Consider the following 22,552-nt stretch of genomic DNA (forward strand, 5'->3'; position numbering starts at 1 on the left):
GGCATTTCTTCCAGTGATACAAGCAAGGTCTCCCTGAACAGGACTGATGACATTTCATCCAGTGATATTAGCAAGGACTCCCTGAACAGGGCTGGTGCCATGTCTTCCAGTGATACTAGCAAGGTCTCCCTGAACAGGAGTGGTGGCATTTCTTTCAGTGACACTAGCAGGGACTCCTTGAACAAGACTGGTGGCATATCTTCCATTGCTACTAGCAAGGTCTCCCTGAACAGGACTGGTGGCATTTCTTCCAGTGATTCTAGCAAGGTCTGCCTTAATGGGACTGGTGGAATTTCTTCCAGTGATACTAGCAGGGTCTCTCTGAAGAGGACTGGTGGCATTTATTCCAGGTATACTAGCAAGGTCTCCCTGAACAGGACTGGTGGCATTTCTTCCAGTTATACTAGCAACGTCTCCCTGAACATGACTGGTGGCATTTCCTCCAAAGATACTAGCAACATCTCCCTGAACAGGAGTGGAGGCATTTCTTTCAGTGACACTAGCAAGGTCTCCCTGAACAGGACTGGTAGTTTTCTTCCAGGGATACTAGCAAGGTCTCCCTGAATAGGACTGGTGGCATTTCTTCCAGGTATACTAGCAAGATCGCCCTGAACAGGACTGGTACCATTTCTTCCAGTGATACTAGCAAGGTATCTCTGAACAGGGCTGGTGGCATTTATGACAGTTATACTAGCAATGTCTCCCTGAACAGGACTGGTAGCATTTGTTCCAGTTATACTAGCAAGGTCTCACTGAACAGTAGTGGTGGCATTTCTTTCAATGACACTAGCAAAGTCTCCCTGAACAGGACTGGTGGCATTTCTTCCAGGGATACTAGCAAGGTCTCCCTGAACAGGACAGGTTGGCATTTCTTCCAGTGAAACTTGCAAGGTTTCCCTTAACAGGACTGGTGGGATATCTTCCAGTGATACTAGCAAAGTCTCCATTAACAGGACTGGTGGCATTTCTTGCAGTGATACTATCAAGTTCTCCCTGATCGGGACTGTTGGCATTTCTTCCAGTGATACTAGCAATGCCTCCCTCATCAGGACTGTGGCATCTCTTCCAGTGAAACTAGCAAGGTCTACCTCAACAGGGCTGGTGAAATTTCCTCCAGTGATACTGGCAAGGTCTCCCTGAACAGAACTGGTTCCATTTCTTCCAGTGATATGAGCAAGGACACCCTGAACAGGACTGGTGGCATTTCTTCCAATGATACTAGCAAGGTCTCCCTGAACAGGAATGGTGGTGTTTATTCCAGTGATACTAGCAAGGTCTCCCTGAATAGGACTGGTGGCATTTCTTCCAGTTATACAAGCAATGTCTCCCTGATCAGGTCCGGTGGCATTTATTCCAGTGATACTAGCATGGTCTCCCTGAATGGGACTGGTGGAATTGCTTCCAGTGATACTAGCAAGGTCTCTCTGAACAGGACTGAAGGCATTTCTTCCAGTTACACTAGCAAGGTCCCCATGAAAAGGACTGGTGGCATTTCTTCCAGTGATACTAGTAAGGTCTCCTTGAACAGAACTGGTGGCATTTCTTCCAGTGATACTAACAGGGTCCTCTTGAATAGGACTGGTGGCATTTCTTTCAGTGAAACAAGCAAGGTCCTCACATCAGGTCTGGTGGCATTCCTTCAAGTGATACTGGCAAGGTTTTCCTGAACAGGACTGGTGGCATTTCTTCCAGTGATATTAGCAAGGTCTCCCTGAACATGAGTGGTGGTATTTCTTTCAGTGACACTTGCAAGGTCTCCCTGAACAGGACTGGTGTCATTTCTTCCAGTTATACAAGCAATGTCTCCCTGAATATGACTGGTGACATTTACTCCAATGATACTAGCAAGGTCTCCCTGAACAGGAGTGGAGGCATTTCTTTCAGTGACACTAGCAAGTTCTCCCTGAACAGGACTGGTGGCATTTCTTCCAGGGATACTAGCAAGGTCTCCCTGAACAGGACATGTTGGCATTTCTTCCAGTGAAACTTGTAAGGTTTCCCCTAACAGGACTGGTGGGATCTCTTCCAGTGATACTAGCAAAGTCCCCATTAATAGGAATAGTGGCATTTCTTCCAGTGATACTATCAATGTCTCCCTGATCAGGACTGTTGACATTTCTTCCAGTGATACTAGCAATGCCTCCCTCATCAGGACTGTGTCATCTCTTCCAGTGATACTAGCAAGGTCTCCCTCAACAGGACTGGTGAAATTTCCTCCAGTGATACTGGCAAGGTCTCCCTGAACAGGACTGGTGCCATTTCTTCCAGTGATATGAGCAAGGACTCCCTGAACAGGACTGGTGGCATTTCTTCCAATGATACTAGCAAGGTCTCCCTGAACAGGAATGGTGGCATTTCTTCCAGTTATACAAGCAATGTCTCCCTGATCAGGTACGTAGCATTTATTCCAGTGATACTGGCAAGGCTTCCCTGAACATGACTGCAGCATGTATTCCAGTGATACTAGCAATGTCTCCCTGAACAGGACTGGTGGCATTTCTTCCAGTGATACTAGCAAGGTATCTCTAAACTGGACGTGGGCATTTCTTCCAGTCAAACTTGCAAGTTCTTTCTGAACAGGACTGTTGGCATTTCTTACAGTGATACTAGCAAGGTCTCTACCACCAGGACTGGTGGTATTTCTTCCGGTGATACTAGTAAGGTCTCCCTGAACAGGACCGGTAGTGTTTCTTCCAGTGATACTAGCAAGGTCTCCCTGAACATGATTTGTGGCATTTCTTCCAGTGATACTAGCAATGTCTCCCTGAGCAGGACTGGTGGCGTTTCTTCAAGTGAGCAGGATGGGTGGCATTTTTTTCCAGTGATTCCAGCAAGGTTTCCCTGAACCGGACTGGTGGTGTTTCTTCCAGTGATACTAGCAAGGTCTCCCTGAAAAGGACTGGTGGTGTTTCTTCCAGTGATACTAGCAAGGTTTCCTTGAACAGGACTGGTGGCATTTCTTCCGGTGTTACAAGCAAGGTCCCCCTGATCAGTACTGGTTCCATTTCTTCCAGTTTTACAAGCTATGTCTCGCTGAACTGTTATGGTGGCATTTATTCCTGTAATACTGGCAAGGCCTCCCTTAACATGACTGCAGCATTTCTTAAAGTGATACTAACAATGTCTCCCTGAACAGGACTGGTGGCATTTCTTCCAGTGATACTAGCAAGGTTCCTCTAAAAAGGACTGGTGGAATTTCTTCCAGTCAAACTTGCAAGTTCTCTCTGAACAGGACTGTTGGCATTTCTCACAGTGATACTAGCAAGGTCTCCCTCACCAGGACTGTTGGTATTTCTTCCAGTGATAGTAGCATGGTCTCCCTGAACAGGACAGGTAGTGTTTCTTCCAGTGATACTAGCAAGGTCTCCCTGAACAGGACTGGTGGCATTTCTTCCAGTGATACTAGCAAAGTCTCCCTGAACAGGACTGGTGGCATTTCTTCCAGTGATACTAGCAAGGTCTCCCTGAACAAGAATGGGGGCATTTCTTCCACTGATACTAGCAAGGTCTCCCTGAACAGGACTGGTGGCATTTCTTCTAGTGATACTGGCAAACTCTCCCTGAACAGGACTGGTGGCATTCTTCCAGTGTTACTAGCAAAGTCTCCCTGAATATGACTGTGACATTTCTTTCAGTGATACTAGCAAGGTTTCCCTGAACTGGACTGGTAGCGTTTCTTCTAGTGATACTTGCAATGTCTCCCTGATGAAATCTGGTGGCATTTCATCCAGTTATACTAGCAAAGTCTCCCTTAACAGGACTGGTGGCATTTCCTCCAATGATACCAGCAAGGTCTCCCTGAACAGGGGTGGTGGCATTTCTTCCAGTGACACTAGCAAGGTCTCCCTGAACAAGACTGGTGGCATTTCTTCCACTGATACTAGCAAGGTCTCCCTGAACAGGACTGGTGACATTTCTTCCAGTGATACTAGCAAGGTCTCTCTGAACAGGACTGGTGGCATTTCTTCCAGTGATACTAACAGGGTCTCCTTGAATAGGACTGGTGGCATTTCTTTCAGTGAAACAAGCAAGGTCCCCCAATCAGGTCTGGTGCCTTTCTTCCAGTGATATTAGCAAGGATTCCCTGAACAGAACTGGTGCCATTTCTTCCAAGGATACTAGCAAGGTCTCCCGGAACAGGAGTGGTTGAATTTCTTTCAGTGACACTAGCAAGGTCTCCCTGAACAAGACTGGTGGCATTTCTTCCAGTGATACTAGCAAGGTCTCGCTGAACAGGACTGGTGGCATTTCTTCCAGTGATACAAGCAAGGTCTCCCTGAACAGGACAGATGACATTTCATCCAGTGATATTAGCAAGGACTCCCTGAACAGGACTGGTGCCATGTCTTCCAGTGATACTAGCAAGGTCTCCCTGAACAGGAGTGGTGGTATTTCTTTCAGTGACACTTGCAAGGTCTCCCTGAACAGGGCTGGTGTCATTTCTTCCAGTTATACTAGCAATGTCTCCCTGAACATGACTGGTGATATTTCCTCCAATGATACTAGCAACGTCTCCCTGAACAGGAGTGGAGGCATTTCTTTCAGTGACACTAGCAAGGTCTCCCTGAAGAGGACTGGTGGCATTTCTTCCAGGGATACTAGCAAGGTCTCCCTGAACAGGACATGTTGGCATTTCTTCCAGTGAAACTTGCAAGGTTTACCTTAACAGGACTGGTGGGATCTCTTCCAGTGATACTAGCAAAGTCTCTATTAATAGGAATGGTGGCATTTCTTCCAGTGATACAAGCAAGGTCTCCCTGAACAGGACAGATGACATTTCATCCAGTGATATTAGCAAGGACTCCCTGAACAGGACTGGTGCCATGTCTTCCAGTGATACTAGCAAGGTCTCCCTTAACAGGAGTGGTGGTATTTCTTTCAGTGACACTTGCAAGGTCTCCCTGAACAGGACTGGTGTCATTTCTTCCAGTTATACTAGCAATGTCTCCCTGTACATGACTGGTGATATTTCCTCCAAGGATACTAGCAAGGTCTCCCTGAACAGGAGTGGTGGTATTTCTTTCAGTGACACTTGCAAGGTCTCCCTGAACAGGACTGGTGTCATTTCTTCCAGTTATACTACCAATGTCTCCCTGAACATGACTGGTGATATTTCCTCCAAGGATACTAGCAAGGTCTCCCGGAACAGGAGTGGTGGCATTTCTTTCAGTGACACTAGCAAGGTCTCCCTGAACAAGACTGGTGGCATTTCTTCCAGTGATACTAGCAAGGTCTCCCTGAACAGGACTGGTGGCATTTCTTCCAGTGATTCTAGCAAGGTCTCCCTGAATGGGACTGGTAGAATTTCTTCCAGTGATACTAGCCAGGTCTCTCTGAACAGGACTGGTGGCATTTATTCCAGTTATACAAGCAAGGTCTCCCTGAACAGGACTGGTGGCATTTCTTCCAGTTATATTAGCAACGTCCCCTGAACATGACTTGTGGCATTTCCTCCAATGATACTAGCAACGTCTTCCTGAACAGGAGTGGTGGCATTTCTTCCAGTGACACTAGCAAGGTCTCCCTGAACAGGGCTGGTGGCATTTCTTCCAGTAATTCTAGCAAGGTCTCCCTGATTGGGACTGGTGGAATTTCTTCCAGTGATACTAGCAAGGTCTCCCTGAACATGATTTGTGGCATTTCTTCCAGTGATACCAGCAATGTCTCCCTGAACAGGTCTGGTGGCATTCCTTCAAGTGATACTGGCAAGGTTTTCCTGAACAGGACTCGTGGCATTTCTTCCAGTGATACAGGCAAGCTCTCCCTGAACAGGACAGATGACATTTCATCCAGTGATATTAGCAAGGACTCCCTGAACAGGACTGGTGCCATGTCTTCCAGTGATACTAGCAAGGTCTCCCTGAACAGGAGTGGTGGTATTTCTTTCAGTGACACCTGCAAGGTCTCCCTGAACAGGACTGGTGTCATTTCTTCCAGTTATACTAGCAATGTCTCCCTGAACATGACTGGTGATTTTTCCTCCAATGATACTAGCAACGTCTCCCTGAACAGGAGTGGAGGCATTTCTTTCAGTGACACTAGCAAGGTCTCCCTGAACAGGACTGGTGGCATTTCTTCCAGGGATACTAGCAATGTCTCCCTGAACATGACTGGTGATATTTCCTCCAATGATACTAGCAACGTCTCCCTGAACAGGAGTGGAGGCATTTCTTTCAGTGACACTAGCAAGGTCTCCCTGAACAGGAATGGTGGCATTTCTTCCAGGGATACTAGCAAGGTCTCCCTGAACAGGACATGTTGGCATTTCTTCCAGTGAAACTTGCAAGGTTTCCCTTAACAGGACTGGTGGGATCTCTTCCAGTGATACTAGCAAAGTCTCCATTAATAGGAATGGTGGCATTTGTTCCAGTGATACTATCAATGTCTCCCTGATCAGGACTGTTGGCATTTCTTCCAGTGATACTAGCAATGCCTCCCTCATCAGGACTGTGTCATCTCTTCCAGTGATACTAGCAAGGTCTGCCTCAACAGGACTGGTGAAATTTCCTCCAGTGATACTGGCAAGGTCTCCCTGAACAGGACTGGTTCCATTTCTTCCAGTGATATGAGCAAGGACTCCCTGAACAGGACTGGTGGCATTTCTTCCAATGATACTAGCAAGGTCTCCCTGAACAGGAATGGTGGTGTTTATTCCAGTGATATTAGCAAGGTCTCCCTGAGTAGGACTTTTGGCATTTCTTCCAGTTATACAAGCAATGTCTCCCTGATCAGGTAGGTGGCATTTATTCCAGTGATACTGGCAAGGTTCCTCTAAAAAGGACTGGTGGAATTTCTTCCAGTCAAACTTGCAAGTTCTTTCTGAACAGGACTGTTGGCATTTCTCACAGTGATACTAGCAAGGTCTCCCTCACCAGGACTGGTGGTATTTCTTCCAGTGATAGTAGCATGGTCTCCCTGAACAGGACAGGTAGTGTTTCTTCCAGTGATACTAGCAAGGTCTCCCTGAACATGATTTGTAGCATTTCTTCCAGTGATACCAGCAATGTCTCCCTGAACAGGACTGGTGGCGTTTCTTCCAGTGATACTAGCAAGGTCTCACTAAACAGATGGGTGGCATTTCTTCCAGTGATTCCAGCAAGTTTTCCCTGAACAGGACTGGTGGTGTTTCCTCCAGTGATACTAGCAAGATCTCCCTGAACAGGACTGGTGGTGTTTCTTCCAGTGATACTAGCAAGGTTTCCTTGAGCAGGACTGGTGGCATTTCTTCCAGTGATACTATCAGGGTCTACTTGAACAGGACTGGTGGCTTTTCTATCAGTGATACAAGCGAGGTCCCCATTATCAGTACTGGTGGCATTTCTTCCAGTGATACTCACAGGTTCTCCCTCACCAGGACTGGTGGTGTTTCTTCCAGTGTTGCTAGCAAGGTTTCCCTGAACAGGACTGGGGACATTTCTTCCAGTGATACTAGCAAGGTTTCCCTGAACATGACTGTGGCATTATTTCCAGTGATACTAGCAAAGTCTCCCTGAACAGGACTGGTGGCATTTCTTCCAGTGACACTAGCAATGACTCCATCATCAGGACTGGTGGTATTTTTTCCAGTGATGCTAGCAAGGTCTCCCTCTAGAGCACTGGTGGAATTCATTCCAGTGATACAAGCAAGGTCTCCCTCAACAGGACTGGTGGGATTTCTTCCAGTGATACTAGCAAAGTCTCCCTGAACAGGACTGGTGGTATTTCTTCCAGTGATTCTAGCAAGGTCTCCGAGAACAGACTGGTGGCATTTCTTCCAGTGACACTAGCAAGGTCTCCCTGAACTGGACTGGTAGCGTTTCTTCTAGTGATACTGGCAAACTCTCCCTGAACAGGACTGGTGGCATTCTTCCAGTGTTACTAGCAAAGTCTCCCTGAATATGACTGTGGCATTTCTTTCAGTGATACTAGCAAGGTTTCCCTGAACAGGACTGGTGGTGTTTCTTCCAATGATACTTGCAATGTCTCCCTGATGAAATCTGGTGGCATTTCATCCAGTTATACTAGCAAAGTCTCCCTTAACAGGATTGGTGGCATTTCCTCCAATGATACCAGCAAGATCTCCCTGAACAGGGGTGGTGGCATTTCTTCCAGTGACACTAGCAAGGTCTCCCTGAACAAGACTGGTGGCATTTCTTCCACTGATACTAGCAAGGTCTCCCTGAACAGGACTGGTGACATTTCTTCCAGTGATACTAGCAAGGTCTCTCTGAACAGGACTGGTGGCATTTCTTCCGGTGATACTAGTAAGGTCTCCTTGAACATAACTGGTGGCATTACTTCCAGTGATACTAACAGGGTCTCCTTGAATAGGACTGGTGGCATTTCTTTCAGTGAAACAAGCAAGGTCCCCCAATCAGGTCTGGTGCCTTTCTTCCAGTGATATTAGCAAGGATTCCCTGAACAGAACTGGTGCCATTTCTTCCAAGGATACTAGCAAGGTATCCCGGAACAGGAGTGGTGGCATTTATTTCAGTGACACTAGCAAGGTCTCCCTGAACAAGACTGGTGGCATTTCTTCCAGTGATTCTAGCAAGTTCTCCCTGAACAGGACTGGTGGCATTTCTTCCAGTGATTCTAGCAAGGTCTCCCTGAATGGGACTGGTGGAATTTCTTCCAGTGATACTAGCCAGGTCTCTCTGAACAGGACTGGTGGCATTTATTCCAGTTATACTATCAAGGTCTCCCTGAACAGGACTGGTGGCATTTCTTCCAGTTATACTAGCAACGTCCCCTGAACATGACTTGTGGCATTTCCTCCAATGATACTAGCAACGTCTCCCTGAACAGGAGTGGTGGCATTTCTTCCAGTGACACTAGCAAGGTCTCCCTGAAGAGGACTGGTAGTATTTCTTCCAGAAATACTAGCAAGGTCTCCCTGAACAGGGCTGGTGGCATTTCTTCCAGTGATTCTAGCAAGGTCTCCCTGATTGGGACTGGTGGAATTTCTTCCAGTGATACTAGCAAGGTCTCCCTGAACATGATTTGTGGCATTTCTTCCAGTGATACCAGCAATGTCTCCCTGAACAGGACTGGTGGCATTTCTTCCAGTGATACTAGCAAGGTCTCGCTAAACAGATGGGTGGCATTTCTTCCAGTGATTCCAGCAAGTTTTCTCTGAACAGGACTGGTGGTGTTTCCTCCAGTGATACTAGCAAGATCTCCCTGAACAGGACTGGTGGTGTTTCTTCCAGTGATACTAGCAAGGTTTCCTTGAACAGGACTGGTGCCATTTCTTCCAGTGATACTATCAGGGTCTACTTGAACAGGACTGGTGGCTTTTCTATCAGTGATACAAGCAACGTCCCCCTGATCAGTACTTGTGGCATTTCTTCCAGTGATACTGGCAGGTTCTCCCTCACCAGGACTGGTGGTGTTTCTTCCAGTGTTGCTAGCAAGGTTTCCCTGAACAGGACTGGGGATATTTCTTCCAGTGATACTAGCAAGGTTTCCCTGAACATGACTGTGGCATTATTTCCAGTGATACTAGCAAGGTCTCCCTGAACAGGACTGGTGGCATTTCTTCCAGTGACACTAGCAATGTCTCCCTCATCAGGACTGGTGGCATTTTTTCCAGTGATACTAGCAAGGTCTCCCTCTAGAGCACTGGTGGAATGTATTCCAGTGATACAATCAAGGTCTCCCTCAACAGGACTAGTGGGATTTCTTCCAGTGATACTAGCAAGGTCTCCCAGAACAGACTGGCGGCATTTCTTCCAGTGACACTAGCAAGGTCACCCAGAACTGGACTGGTAGCGTTTCTTCTAGTGATACTGGCAAACTCTCCCTGAACAGGACTGGTGGCATTCTTCCAGTGTTACTAGCAAAGTCTCCCTGAATATGACTGTGGCATTTCTTTCAGTGATACTAGCAAGTTTTCGCTGAACAGGACTGGTGGCATTTCTTCCACTGATACTGGCAAGGTCTCCCTAAACAGGACTGATGGTGTTTCTTCCAATGATACTTGCAATGTCTCCCTGATGAAATCTGGTGGAATTCTTCCAGTGTTACTAGCAAAGTCTCCCTGAACAGGACTGGTGGCATTTCTTCCAGTGATACTAGCAAGGTCTCCCAGAACAGACTGGCAGCATTTCTTCCAGTGACACTAGCAAGGTCTCCCAGAACTGGACTGGTAGCGTTTCTTCTAGTGATACTGGCAAACTCTCCCTGAACAGGACTGGTGGCATTATTCCAGTGTTACTAGCAAAGTCTCCCTGAATATTACTGTGGCATTTCTTTCAGTGATACTAGCAAGGTTTCCTTGAACAGGACTGGTGGCATTTCTTCCAGTGATACTGGCAAGGTCTCCCTAAACAGGACTGATGGTGTTTCTTCCAATGATACTTGCGATGTCTCCCTGATGAAATCTGGTGGCATTTCTTCCAGTTATACTAGCAAAGTCTCCCTGAAAAGGACTGGTGGCATTTCCTCCAATGATACCAGCAAGGTCTCCCTGAACAGGAGTGGTGGCATTTCTTCCAGTGACATTAGCAAGGTCTCCCTGAATGGGACTGGTGGAATTTCTTCCAGTGATACTAGCCAGGTCTCTCTGAACAGGACTGGTGGCATTTATTCCAGTTGTACTAGCAAGGTCTCCCTGAGCAGGACTGGTGGCATTTCTTCCAGTTATACTAGCAACGTCCCTCTGAACATGACTTGTGGCATTTCCTCCAATGATACTAGCAACGTCTCCCTGAACAGGAGTGGTGGCCTTTCTTTCAGTGACACTGGCAAGGTCTCCCTGAAGAGGACTGGTAGTATTTCTTCCAGAAATACTAGAAAGGTCTCCCTGAACAGGGCTGGTGGCATTTCTTCCAGTGATTCTAGCAAGGTCTCCCTGATTGGGACTGGTGGAATTTCTTCCAGTGATACTAGCAAGGTCTCCCTGAACATGATTTGTGGCATTTCTTCCAGTGATACCAGCAATGTCTCCCTGAACAGGACTGGTGGCATTTCTTCCAGTGATACTAGAAAGGTCTCCCTAAACAGATGAGTGGCATTTCTTCCAGTGATTCCAGCAAGTTTTCTCTGAACAGGACTGGTGGTGTTTCCTCCAGTGATACTAGCAAGATCTCCCTGAACAGGACTGGTGGTGTTTCTTCCAGTGATACTATCAGGGTCTACTTGAACAGGACTGGGGACATTTCTTCCAGTGATACTAGCAAGCTTTCCCTGAACATGACTGTGGCATTATTTCCAGTGATACTAGCAAGGTCTCCCTGAACAGGACTGGTGGCATTTCTTCCAGTGACACTAGCAATGTCTCCCTCATCAGGACTGGTGGCATTTCTTCCAGTGATACTAGCAAGGTCTCCCAGAACAGACTGGCGGCATTTCTTCCAGTGACACTAGCAAGGTCTCCCTGAAGTGGACTGGTAGGGTTTCTTCTAGTGATACTGGCAAACTCTCCCTGAACAGGACTGGTGGCATTCTTCCAGTGTTACTAGCAAAGTCTCCCTGAATATGACTGTGGCATTTCTTTCAGTGATACTAGCAAGGTTTCCCTGAACAGGACTGGTGGCATTTCTTCCAGTGATACTGGCAAGGTCTCCCTAAACAGGACTGATGGTGTTTCTTCCAATGTTACTTGCAATGTCTCCCTGATGACATCTGGTGGCATTTCTTCCAGTTATACTAGCAAAGTCTCCCTGAACAGGACTGGTGCCATTTCCTCCAATGATACCAGCAAGGTCTCCCTGAACAGGAGTGGTGGCATCTCTTCCAGTGACACTAGCAAGGTCTCCCTGAACAAGACTGGTGGCATTTCTTCCACTGATACTAGCAACGTCTCCCTGAACAGGACTGGCGACATTTCTTCCAGTGATACTAGCAAGGTCTCTCTGAACAGGACTAGTGGCATTTCTTCCAGTTATACTAGCAAGATCCCCATTAACAGGACTGGTGGCATTTCTTCCGGTGATACTAGTAATGTCTCCTTGAACAGAACTGGTGGCATTACTTCCAGTGATACTAACAGGGTCTCCTTGAATAGGACTGGTGGCATTTCTTTCAGTGAAACAAGCAAGTTCCCCCAATCAGGTCTGGTGGCATTTCTTCCAGTGATATTAGCAAGGATTCCCTGAACAGAACTGGTGCCATTTCTTCCAGTGATTCTAGCAAGGTCTCCCAGAACAGACTGGTGGCATTTTTCCCAGTAACACTAGCAAGGTCTCCCTGAACTGGACTGGTAGCGTTTCTTCTAGTGATACTGGCAAACTCTCCCTGAACAGGACTGGTTGCATTCTTCCAGTGTTACTAGCAAAGTCTCCCTGAATATGACTGTGGCATTTCTTTCAGTGATACTAGCAAGGTTTCCCTGAACAGGACTGGTGGTGTTTCTTCCAATGATACTTGCAATGTCTCCCTGATGAAATCTGGTGGCATTTCATCCAGTTATACTAGCAAAGTCTCCCTTAACAGGACTGGTGGCATTTCCTCCAATGATACCAGCAAGGTCTCCCTGAATAGAGGTGGTGGCATTTCTTCCAGTGACACTAGCAAGGTCTCCCTGAACAAGACTGGTGGCATTTCTTCCACTGATACTAGCAAGGTCTCCCTGAACAGGACTGGTGACATTTCTTCCAGTGATACTAGCAAGGTCTCCTTGAACATAACTGGTGGCATTACTTCCAGTGATACTAACAGGGTCTCCTTGAATAGGACTGGTGGCATTTCTTTCAGTGAAAAAAGCAAGGTCCCCCAATCAAGTCTGGTGCCTTTCTTCCAGTGATATTAGCAAGGATTCCCTGAACAGAACTGGTGCCATTTCTTCCAAGGATACTAGCAAGGTATCCCGGAACAGGAGTGGTGGCATTTCTTTCAGTGACACTAGCAAGGTCTCCCTGAACAAGACTGGTGGCATTTCTTCCAGTGATTCTAACAAGGTCTCCCTGAACAGGACTGGTGGCATTTCTTCCAGTGATTCTAGCAAGGTCTCCCTGAATGGGACTGGTGGAATTTCTTCCAGTGATACTAGCCAGGTCTCTCTGAACAGGACTGGTGGCTTTTATTCCAGTTATACTAGCAAGGTCTCCCTGAACAGGACTGGTGGCATTTCTTCCAGTTATACTAGCAACGTCCCCTGAACATGACTTGTGGCATTTCCTCCAATGATACTAGCAACGTATCCCTGAACAGGAGTGGTGGCATTTCTTCCAGTGACACTAGCAAGGTCTCCCTGAAGAGGACTGGTAGTATTTCTTCCAGAAATACTAGCAAGGTCTCCCTGAACAGGGCTGGTGGCATTTCTTCCAGTGATTCTAGCAAGGTCTCCCTGATTGGGACTGGTGTAATTTCTTCCAGTGATACTAGCAAGGTCTCCCTGAACATGATTTGTGGCATTTCTTCCAGTGATACCAGCAATGTCTCCCTGAACAGGACTGGTGGCATTTCTTCCAGTGATACTAGCAAGGTCTCGCTAAACAGATGGGTGGCATTTCTTCCAGTGATTCCAGCAAGTTTTCTCTGAACAGGACTGCTGGTGTTTCCTCCAGTGATACTAGCAAGATCTCCCTGAACAGGACTGGTGGTGTTTCTTCCAGTGATACTAGCAAGGTTTCCTTGAACAGGACTGGTGCCATTTCTTCCAGTGATACTATCAGGGTCTACTTGAACAGGACTGGTGGCTTTTCTATCAGTGATACAAGCAACGTCCCCCTGATCAGTACTTGTGGCATTTCTTCCAGTGATACTGGCAGGTTCTCCCTCACCAGGACTGGTGGTGTTTCTTCCAGTGTTGCTAGCAAGGATTCCCTGAACAGGACTGGGGACATTTCTTCCAGTGATACTAGCAAGGTTTCCCTGAACATGACTGTGGCATTATTTCCAGTGATACTAGCAAGGTCTCCCTGAACAGGACTGGTGGCATTTCTTCCAGTGACACTAGCAATGTCTCCCTCATCAGGACTGGTGGCATTTTTTCCAGTGATACTAGCAAGGTCTCCCTCTAGAGCACTGGTGGAATTCATTCCAGTGATACAATCAAGGTCTCCCTCAACAGGACTGGTGGGATTTCTTCCAGTGATACTAGCAAAGTCTCCCTGAACAGGACTGGTGGCATTTCTTCCAATGATACTAGCAAGGTCTCCCAGAACAGACTGGCGGCATTTCTTCCAGTGACACTAGCAAGGTCACCCAGAACTGGACTGGTAGCGTTTCTTCTAGTCATACTGGCAAACTCTCCCTGAACAGGACTGGTGGCATTCTTCCAGTGTTACTAGCAAAGTCTCCCTGAATATGACTGTGGCATTTCTTTCAGTGATACTAGCAATGTTTCCCTGAACAGGACTGGTGGTGTTTCTTCCAATGATACTTGCAATGTCTCCCTGATGAAATCTGGTGGCATTTCATCCAGTTATACTCGCAAAGTCTCCCTTAACAAGACTGGTGGCATTTCTTCCACTGATACTAGCAAGGTCTCCCTGAACAGGACTGGTGACATTTCTTCCAGTGATACTAGCAAGGTCTCTCTGAACAGGACTGGTGGCATTTCTTCCGGTGATACTAGTAAGGTCTCCTTGAACATAACTGGTGGCATTACTTCCAGTGATACTAACAGGGTCTCCTTGAATAGGACTGGTAGGATTTCTTTCAGTGAAAGAAGCAAGTTCCCCCAATCAGGTCTGGTGCCTTTCTTCCAGTGATATTAGCAAGGATTACCTGAACAGAACTGGTGCCATTTCTTCCTGGGATACTTGCAAGGTATCCCGGAACAGGAGTGGTGGCATTTCTTCCAGTGATTCTAGCAAGGTCTCCCTGAACAGGACTGGTGGCATTTCTTTCAGTGATTCTAGCAAGGTCTCCCAGAATGGGACTGGTGGAATTTCTTCCAGTGATACTAGCCAGGTCTCTCTGAACAGGACTGGTGGCATTTATTCCAGTTATACTAGCAAGGTCTCCCTGAACAGGACTGGTGGCATTTCTTCCAGTGATACTTGCAAGGTATCCCGGAACAGGAGTGGTGGCATTTCTTTCAGTGACACTAGCAAGGTCTCCCTGAACAAGACTGGTGGCATTTCTTCCAGTGATTCTAGCAAGGTCTCCCTGAATGGGACTGGTGGAATTTCTTCCAGTGATACTAGCCAGGTCTCTCTGAACAGGACTGGTGGCATTTATTCCAGTTATACTAGCAAGGTCTCCCTGAACAGGACTGGTGGCATTTCTTCCAGTTATACTAGCAACGTCCCCTGAACATGACTTGTGGCATTTCCTCCAATGATACTAGCAACGTCTCCCTGAACAGGAGTGGTGGCATTTCTTTCAGTGACACTAGCAAGGTCTCCCTGAAGTGGACTGGGTGGGTTTCTTCTAGTGATACTGGCAAACTCTCCCTGAACAGGACTGGTGGCATTCTTCCAGTGTTACTAGCAAAGTCTCCCTGAATATGACTGTGGCATTTCTTTCAGTGATACTAGCAAGGTTTCCCTGAACAGGACTGGTGGCATTTCTTCCAGTGATACTGGCAAGGTCTCCCTAAACAGGACTGATGGTGTTTCTTCCAATGTTACTTGCAATGTCTCCCTGATGACATCTGGTGGCATTTCTTCCAGTTATACTAGCAAAGTCTCCCTGAACAGGACTGGTGCCATTTCCTCCAATGAAACCAGCAAGGTCTCCCTGAACAGGAGTGGTGGCATCTCTTCCAGTGACACTAGCAAGGTCTCCCTGAACAAGACTGGTGGCATTTCTTCCACTGATACTAGCAACGTCTCCCTGAACAGGACTGGTGACATTTCTTCCAGTGATACTAGCAAGGTCTCTCTGAACAGGACTAGTGGCATTTCTTCCAGTTATACTAGCAAGATCCCCATTAACAGGACTGGTGGCATTTCTTCCGGTGATACTAGTAAGGTCTCCTTGAACAGAACTGGTGGCATTAATTCCAGTGATACTAACAGGGTCTCCTTGAATAGGACTGGTGGCATTTCTTTCAGTGAAACAAGCAAGTTCCCCCAATCAGGTCTGGTGGCATTTCTTCCAGTGATATTAGCAAGGATTCCCTGAACAGAACTGGTGCCATTTCTTCCAGTGATTCTAGCAAGGTCTCCCAGAACAGACTGGTGGCATTTCTCCCAGTGACACTAGCAAGGTCTCCCTGAACTGGACTGGTAGCGTTTCTTCTAGTGATACTGGCAAACTCTCCCTGAACAGGACTGGTGGCATTCTTCCAGTGTTACTAGCAAAGTCTCCCTGAATATGACTGTGGCATTTCTTTCAGTGATACTAGCAAGGTATCCCGGAACAGGAGTGGTGGCATTTCTTTCAGTGACACTAGCAAGGTCTCCCTGAACAAGACTGGTGGCATTTCTTCCAGTGATTCTAGCAAGGTCTCCCTGAATGGGACTGGTGGAATTTCTTCCAGTGATACTAGCCAGGTCTCTCTGAACAGGACTGGTGGCATTTATTCCAGTTATACTAGCAAGGTCTCCCTGAACAGGACTGGTGGCATTTCTTCCAGTTATACTAGCAACGTCCCCTGAACATGACTTGTGGCATTTCCTCCAATGATACTAGCAACGTCTCCCTGAACAGGAGTGGTGGCATTTCTTTCAGTGACACTAGCAAGGTCTCCCTGAAGTGGACTGGTAGGGTTTCTTCTAGTGATACTGGCAAACTCTCCCTGAACAGGACTGGTGGCATTCTTCCAGTGTTACTAGCAAAGTCTCCCTGAATATGACTGTGGCATTTCTTTCAGTGATACTAGCAAGGTTTCCCTGAACAGGACTGGTGGCATTTCTTCCAGTGATACTGGCAAGGTCTCCCTAAACAGGACTGATGGTGTTTCTTCCAATGTTACTTGCAATGTCTCCCTGATGACATCTGGTGGCATTTCTTCCAGTTATACTAGCAAAGTCTCCCTGAACAGGACTGGTGCCATTTCCTCCAATGATACCAGCAAGGTCTCCCTGAACAGGAGTGGTGGCATCTCTTCCAGTGACACTAGCAAGGTCTCCCTGAACAAGACTGGTGGCATTTCTTCCACTGATACTAGCAACGTCTCCCTGAACAGGACTGGTGACATTTCTTCCAGTGATACTAGCAAGGTCTCTCTGAACAGGACTAGTGGCATTTCTTCCAGTTATACTAGCAAGATCCCCATTAACAGGACTGGTGGCATTTCTTCCGGTGATACTAGTAAGGTCTCCTTGAACAGAACTGGTGGCATTAATTCCAGTGATACTAACAGGGTCTCCTTGAATAGGACTGGTGGCATTTCTTTCAGTGAAACAAGCAAGTTCCCCCAATCAGGTCTGGTGGCATTTCTTCCAGTGATATTAGCAAGGATTCCCTGAACAGAACTGGTGCCATTTCTTCCAGTGATTCTAGCAAGGTCTCCCAGAACAGACTGGTGGCATTTCTCCCAGTGACACTAGCAAGGTCTCCCTGAACTGGACTGGTAGCGTTTCTTCTAGTGATACTGGCAAACTCTCCCTGAACAGGACTGGTGGCATTCTTCCAGTGTTACTAGCAAAGTCTCCCTGAATATGACTGTGGCATTTCTTTCAGTGATACTAGCAAGGTTTCCCTGAACAGGACTTGTGGTGTTTCTTCCAATGATACTTGCAATGTCTCCCTGATGAAATCTGGTGGCATTTCATCCAGTTATACTAGCAAAGTCTCCCTTAACAGGACTGGTGGCATTTCCTCCAATGATACCAGCAAGGTCTCCCTGAATAGGGGTGGTGGCATTTCTTCCAGTGACACTAGCAAGGTCTCCCTGAACAAGACTGGTGGCATTTCTTCCACTGATACTAGCAAGGTCTCCCTGAACAGGACTGGTGACATTTCTTCCAGTGATACTAGCAAGGTCTCTCTGAACAGGACTGGTGGCATTTCTTCCGGTGATACTAGTAAGGTCTCCTTGAACATAACTGGTGGCATTACTTCCAGTGATACTAACAGGGTCTCCTTGAATAGGACTGGTGGCATTTCTTTCAGTGAAACAAGCAAAGTCCCCCAATCAGGTCTGGTGCCTTTCTTCCAGTGATATTAGCAAGGATTCCCTGAACAGAACTGGTGCCATTTCTTCCAAGGATACTAGCAAGGTATCCCGGAACAGGAGTGGTGGCATTTCTTTCAGTGACACTAGCAAGGTCTCCCTGAACAGGACTGGTGGCATTTCTTCCAGTGATTCTAGCAAGGTCTCCCTGAATGGGACTGGTGGCATTTATTCCAGTTATTCTAGCAAGGTCTCCCTGAACAGGACTGGTGGCATTTCTTCCAAGGATACTTGCAAGGTATCCCGGAACAGGAGTGGTGGCATTTCTTTCAGTGACACTAGCAAGGTCTCCCTGAACAAGACTGGTGGCATTTCTTCCAGTGATTCTAGCAAGGTCTCCCTGAACAGGACTGGTGGCATTTCTTCCAGTGACTCTAGCAAGGTCTCCCTGAATGGGACTGGTGGAATTTCTTCCAGTGATACTAGCCAGGTCTCTCTGAACAGGACTGGTGGCATTTATTCCAGTTAAACTAGCAAGGTCTCCCTGAACAGGACTGGTGGCATTTCTTCCAGTTATACTAGCAACGTCCCCTGAACATGACTTGTGGCATTTCCTCCAATGATACTAGCAACGTCTCCCTGAACAGGAGTGGTGGCATTTCTTCCAGTGACACTAGCAAGGTCTCCCTGAAGAGGACTGGTAGTATTTCTTCCAGAAATACTAGCAAGGTCTCCCTGAACAGGGCTGGTGGCATTTCTTCCAGTGATTCTAGCAAGGTCTCGCTGATTGGGACTGGTGGAATTTCTTCCAGTGATACTAGCAAGGTCTCCCTGAACATGATTTGTGGCATTTCTTCCAGTGATACCAGCAATGTCTCCCTGAACAGGACTGGTGGCATTTCTTCCAGTGATACTAGCAAGGTCTCGCTAAACAGATGGGTGGCATTTCTTCCAGTGATTCCAGCAAGTTTTCTCTGAACAGGACTGGTGGTGTTTCCTCCAGTGATACTAGCAAGATCTCCCTGAACAGGACTGGTGGTGTTTCTTCCAGTGATACTAGCAAGGTTTCCTTGAACAGGACTGGTGCCATTTCTTCCAGTGATACTATCAGGGTCTACTTGAACAGGACTGGTGGCTTTTCTATCAGTGATACAAGCAACGTCCCCCTGATCAGTACTTGTTGAATTTCTTCCAGTGATACTGGCAGGTTCTCCCTCACCAGGACTGGTGGTGTTTCTTCCAGTGATACTAGCAAGGTTTCCCTGAACATGACTGTGGCATTATTTCCAGTGATACTAGCAAGGTCTCCCTGAACAGGACTGGTGGCATTTCTTCCAGTGACACTAGCAATGTCTCCCTCATCAGGACTGGTGGCATTTTTTCCAGTGATACTAGCAAGGTCTCCCTCTAGAGCACTGGGGAATTCATTCCAGTGATACAATCAAGGTCTCCCTCAACAGGACTGGTGGGATTTCTTCCAGTGATACTAGCAAAGTCTCCCTGAACAGGACTGGTGGCATTTCTTCCAGTGATACTAGCAAGGTCTCCCAGAACAGACTGGCGGCATTTCTTCCAGTGACACTAGCAAGGTCACCCAGAACTGGACTGGTAGCGTTTCTTCTAGTGATACTGGCAAACTCTCCCTGAATAGGACTGGTGGCATTCTTCCAGTGTTACTAGCAAAGTCTCCCTGAATCTGACTGTGGCATTTCTTCCAGTGATACTAGCAAAGTCTCCCTGAACAGGACTGGTGGCATTTCTTCCAATGATACTAGCAAGGTCTCCCAGAACAGACTGGCGGCATTTCTTCCAGTGACACTAGCAAGGTCACCCAGAACTGGACTGGTAGCGTTTCTTCTTGTCATACTGGCAAACTCTCCCTGAACAGGACTGGTGGCATTCTTCCAGTGTTACTAGCAAAGTCTCCCTGAATATGACTGTGGCATTTCTTTCAGTGATACTAGCAATGTTTCCCTGAACAGGACTGGTGGTGTTTCTTCCAATGATACTTGCAATGTTTCCCTGATGAAATCTGGTGGCATTTCATCCAGTTATACTCGCAAAGTCTCCCTTAACAAGACTGGTGGCATTTCTTCCACTGATACTAGCAAGGTCTCCCTGAACAGGACTGGTGACATTTCTTCCAGTGATACTAGCAAGGTCTCTCTGAACAGGACTGGTGGCATTTCTTCCGGTGATATTAGTAAGGTCTCCTTGAACATAACTGGTGGCATTACTTCCAGTGATACTAACAGGGTCTCCTTGAATAGGACTGGTGGGATTTCTTTCAGTGAAACAAGCAAGTTCCCCCAATCAGGTCTGGTGCCTTTCTTCCAGTGATATTAGCAAGGATTCCCTGAACAGAACTGGTGCCATTTCTTCCAGGGATACTTGCAAGGTATCCCGGAACAGGAGTGGTGGCATTTCTTTCAGTGACACTAGCAAGGTCTCCCTGAACAAGACTGGTGGCATTTCTTCCAGTGATTCTAGCAAGGTCTCCCTGAACAGGACTGGTGGCATTTCTTCCAGTGATTCTAGCAAGGTCTCCCAGAATGGGACTGGTGGAATTTCTTCCAGTGATACTAGCCAGGTCTCTCTGAACAGGACTGGTGGCATTTATTCCAGTTATACTAGCAAGGTCTCCCTGAACATGACTTGTGGCATTTCCTCCAATGATACTAGCAACGTCTCCCTGAACAGGAGTGGTGGCATTTCCTCCAATGATACTAGCAAGGTCTCCCTGAAGTGGACTGGTAGGGTTTCTTCTAGTGATACTGGCAAACTCTCCCTGAACAGGACTGGTGGCATTCTTCCAGTGTTACTAGCAAAGTCTCCCTGAATATGACTGTGGCATTTCTTTCAGTGATACTAGCAAGGTTTCCCTGAACAGGACTGGTGGCATTTCTTCCAGTGATACTGGCAAGGTCTCCCTAAACAGGACTGATGGTGTTTCTTCCAATGTTACTTGCAATGTCTCCCTGATGACATCTGGTGGCATTTCTTCCAGTTATACTAGCAAAGTCTCCCTGAACAGGACTGGTGCCATTTCCTCCAATGATACCAGCAAGGTCTCCCTGAACAGGAGTGGTGGCATCTCTTCCAGTGACACTAGCAAGGTCTCCCTGAACAAGACTGGTGGCATTTCTTCCACTGATACTAGCAACGTCTCCCTGAACAGGACTGGTGACATTTCTTCCAGTGATACTAGCAAGGTCTCTCTGAACAGGACTAGTGGCATTTCTTCCAGTTATACTAGCAAGATCCCCATTAACAGGACTGGTGGCATTTCTTCCGGTGATACTAGTAAGGTCTCCTTGAACAGAACTGGTGGCATTAATTCCAGTGATACTAACAGGGTCTCCTTGAATAGGACTGGTGGCATTTCTTTCAGTGAAACAAGCAAGTTCCCCCAATCAGGTCTGGTGGCATTTCTTCCAGTGATATTAGCAAGGATTCCCTGAACAGAACTGGTGCCATTTCTTCCAGTGATTCTAGCAAGGTCTCCCAGAACAGACTGGTGGCATTTCTCCCAGTGACACTAGCAAGGTCTCCCTGAACTGGACTGGTAGCGTTTCTTCTAGTGATACTGGCAAACTCTCCCTGAACAGGACTGGTGGCATTCTTCCAGTGTTACTAGCAAAGTCTCCCTGAATATGACTGTGGCATTTCTTTCAGTGATACTAGCAAGGTTTCCCTGAACAGGACTGGTGGTGTTTCTTCCAATGATACTTGCAATGTCTCCCTGATGAAATCTGGTGGCATTTCATCCAGTTATACTAGCAAAGTCTCCCTTAACAGGACTGGTGGCATTTCCTCCAATGATACCAGCAAGGTCTCAATGAATAGGGGTGGTTGCATTTCTTCCAGTGACACTAGCAAGGTCTCCCTGAACAAGACTGGTGGCATTTCTTCCACTGATACTAGCAAGGTCTCTCTGAAGAGGACTGGTGGCATTTCTTCCGGTGATACTAGTAAGGTCTCCTTGAACATAACTGGTGGCATTACTTCCAGTGATACTAACAGGGTCTCCTTGAATAGGACTGGTGGCATTTCTTTCAGTGAAACAAGCAAGGTCCCCCAATCAGGTCTGGTGCCTTTCTTCCAGTGATATTAGCAAGGATTCCCTGAACAGAACTGGTGCCATTTCTTCCAAGGATACTAGCAAGGTATCCCGGAACAGGAGTGGTGGCATTTCTTTCAGTGACACTAGCAAGGTCTCCCTGAACAGGACTGGTGGCATTTCCTCCAGTGATTCTAGCAAGGTCTCCCTGAATGGGACTGGTGGAATTTCTTCCAGTGATACTAGCCAGGTCTCTCTGAACAGGACTGGTGGCATTTATTCCAGTTATTCTAGCAAGGTCTCCCTGAACAGGACTGGTGGCATTTCTTCCAAGGATACTTGCAAGGTATCCCAGAACAGGAGTGGTGGCATTTCTTTCAGTGACACTAGCAAGGTCTCCCTGAACAAGACTGGTGGAATTTCTTCCAGTGATTCTAGCAAGGTCTCCCTGAACAGGACTGGTGGCATTTCTTCCAGTGACTCTAGCAAGGTCTCCCTGAATGGGACTGGTGGAATTTCTTCCAGTGATACTAGCCAGGTCTCTCTGAACAGGACTG

General features: G+C 47.1%; 1 protein-coding gene across 1 annotated transcript in view; it reads right to left on the minus strand.

Moving 5' to 3' along the window:
* Nucleotides 1-749: 749 nt before the first annotated feature.
* LOC138528249 (mucin-4-like) overlaps nucleotides 750-22,552 on the minus strand; it is a 124,745-nt gene continuing 102,942 nt past the window's right edge. Inside the window, exon 7 of the mRNA XM_069639701.1 lies at nucleotides 750-1,590. Within this exon, the coding sequence (XP_069495802.1) occupies nucleotides 750-1,590 (841 nt within the window). The remainder of the gene's footprint in view (nucleotides 1,591-22,552) is intronic.

The sequence above is a fragment of the Ambystoma mexicanum genome, chromosome 7q, assembly GCF_040938575.1.
Source record: "Ambystoma mexicanum isolate Mex_15411 chromosome 7q, UKY_AmexF1_1, whole genome shotgun sequence".
NCBI classification, from domain to species: domain Eukaryota; kingdom Metazoa; phylum Chordata; class Amphibia; order Caudata; family Ambystomatidae; genus Ambystoma; species Ambystoma mexicanum.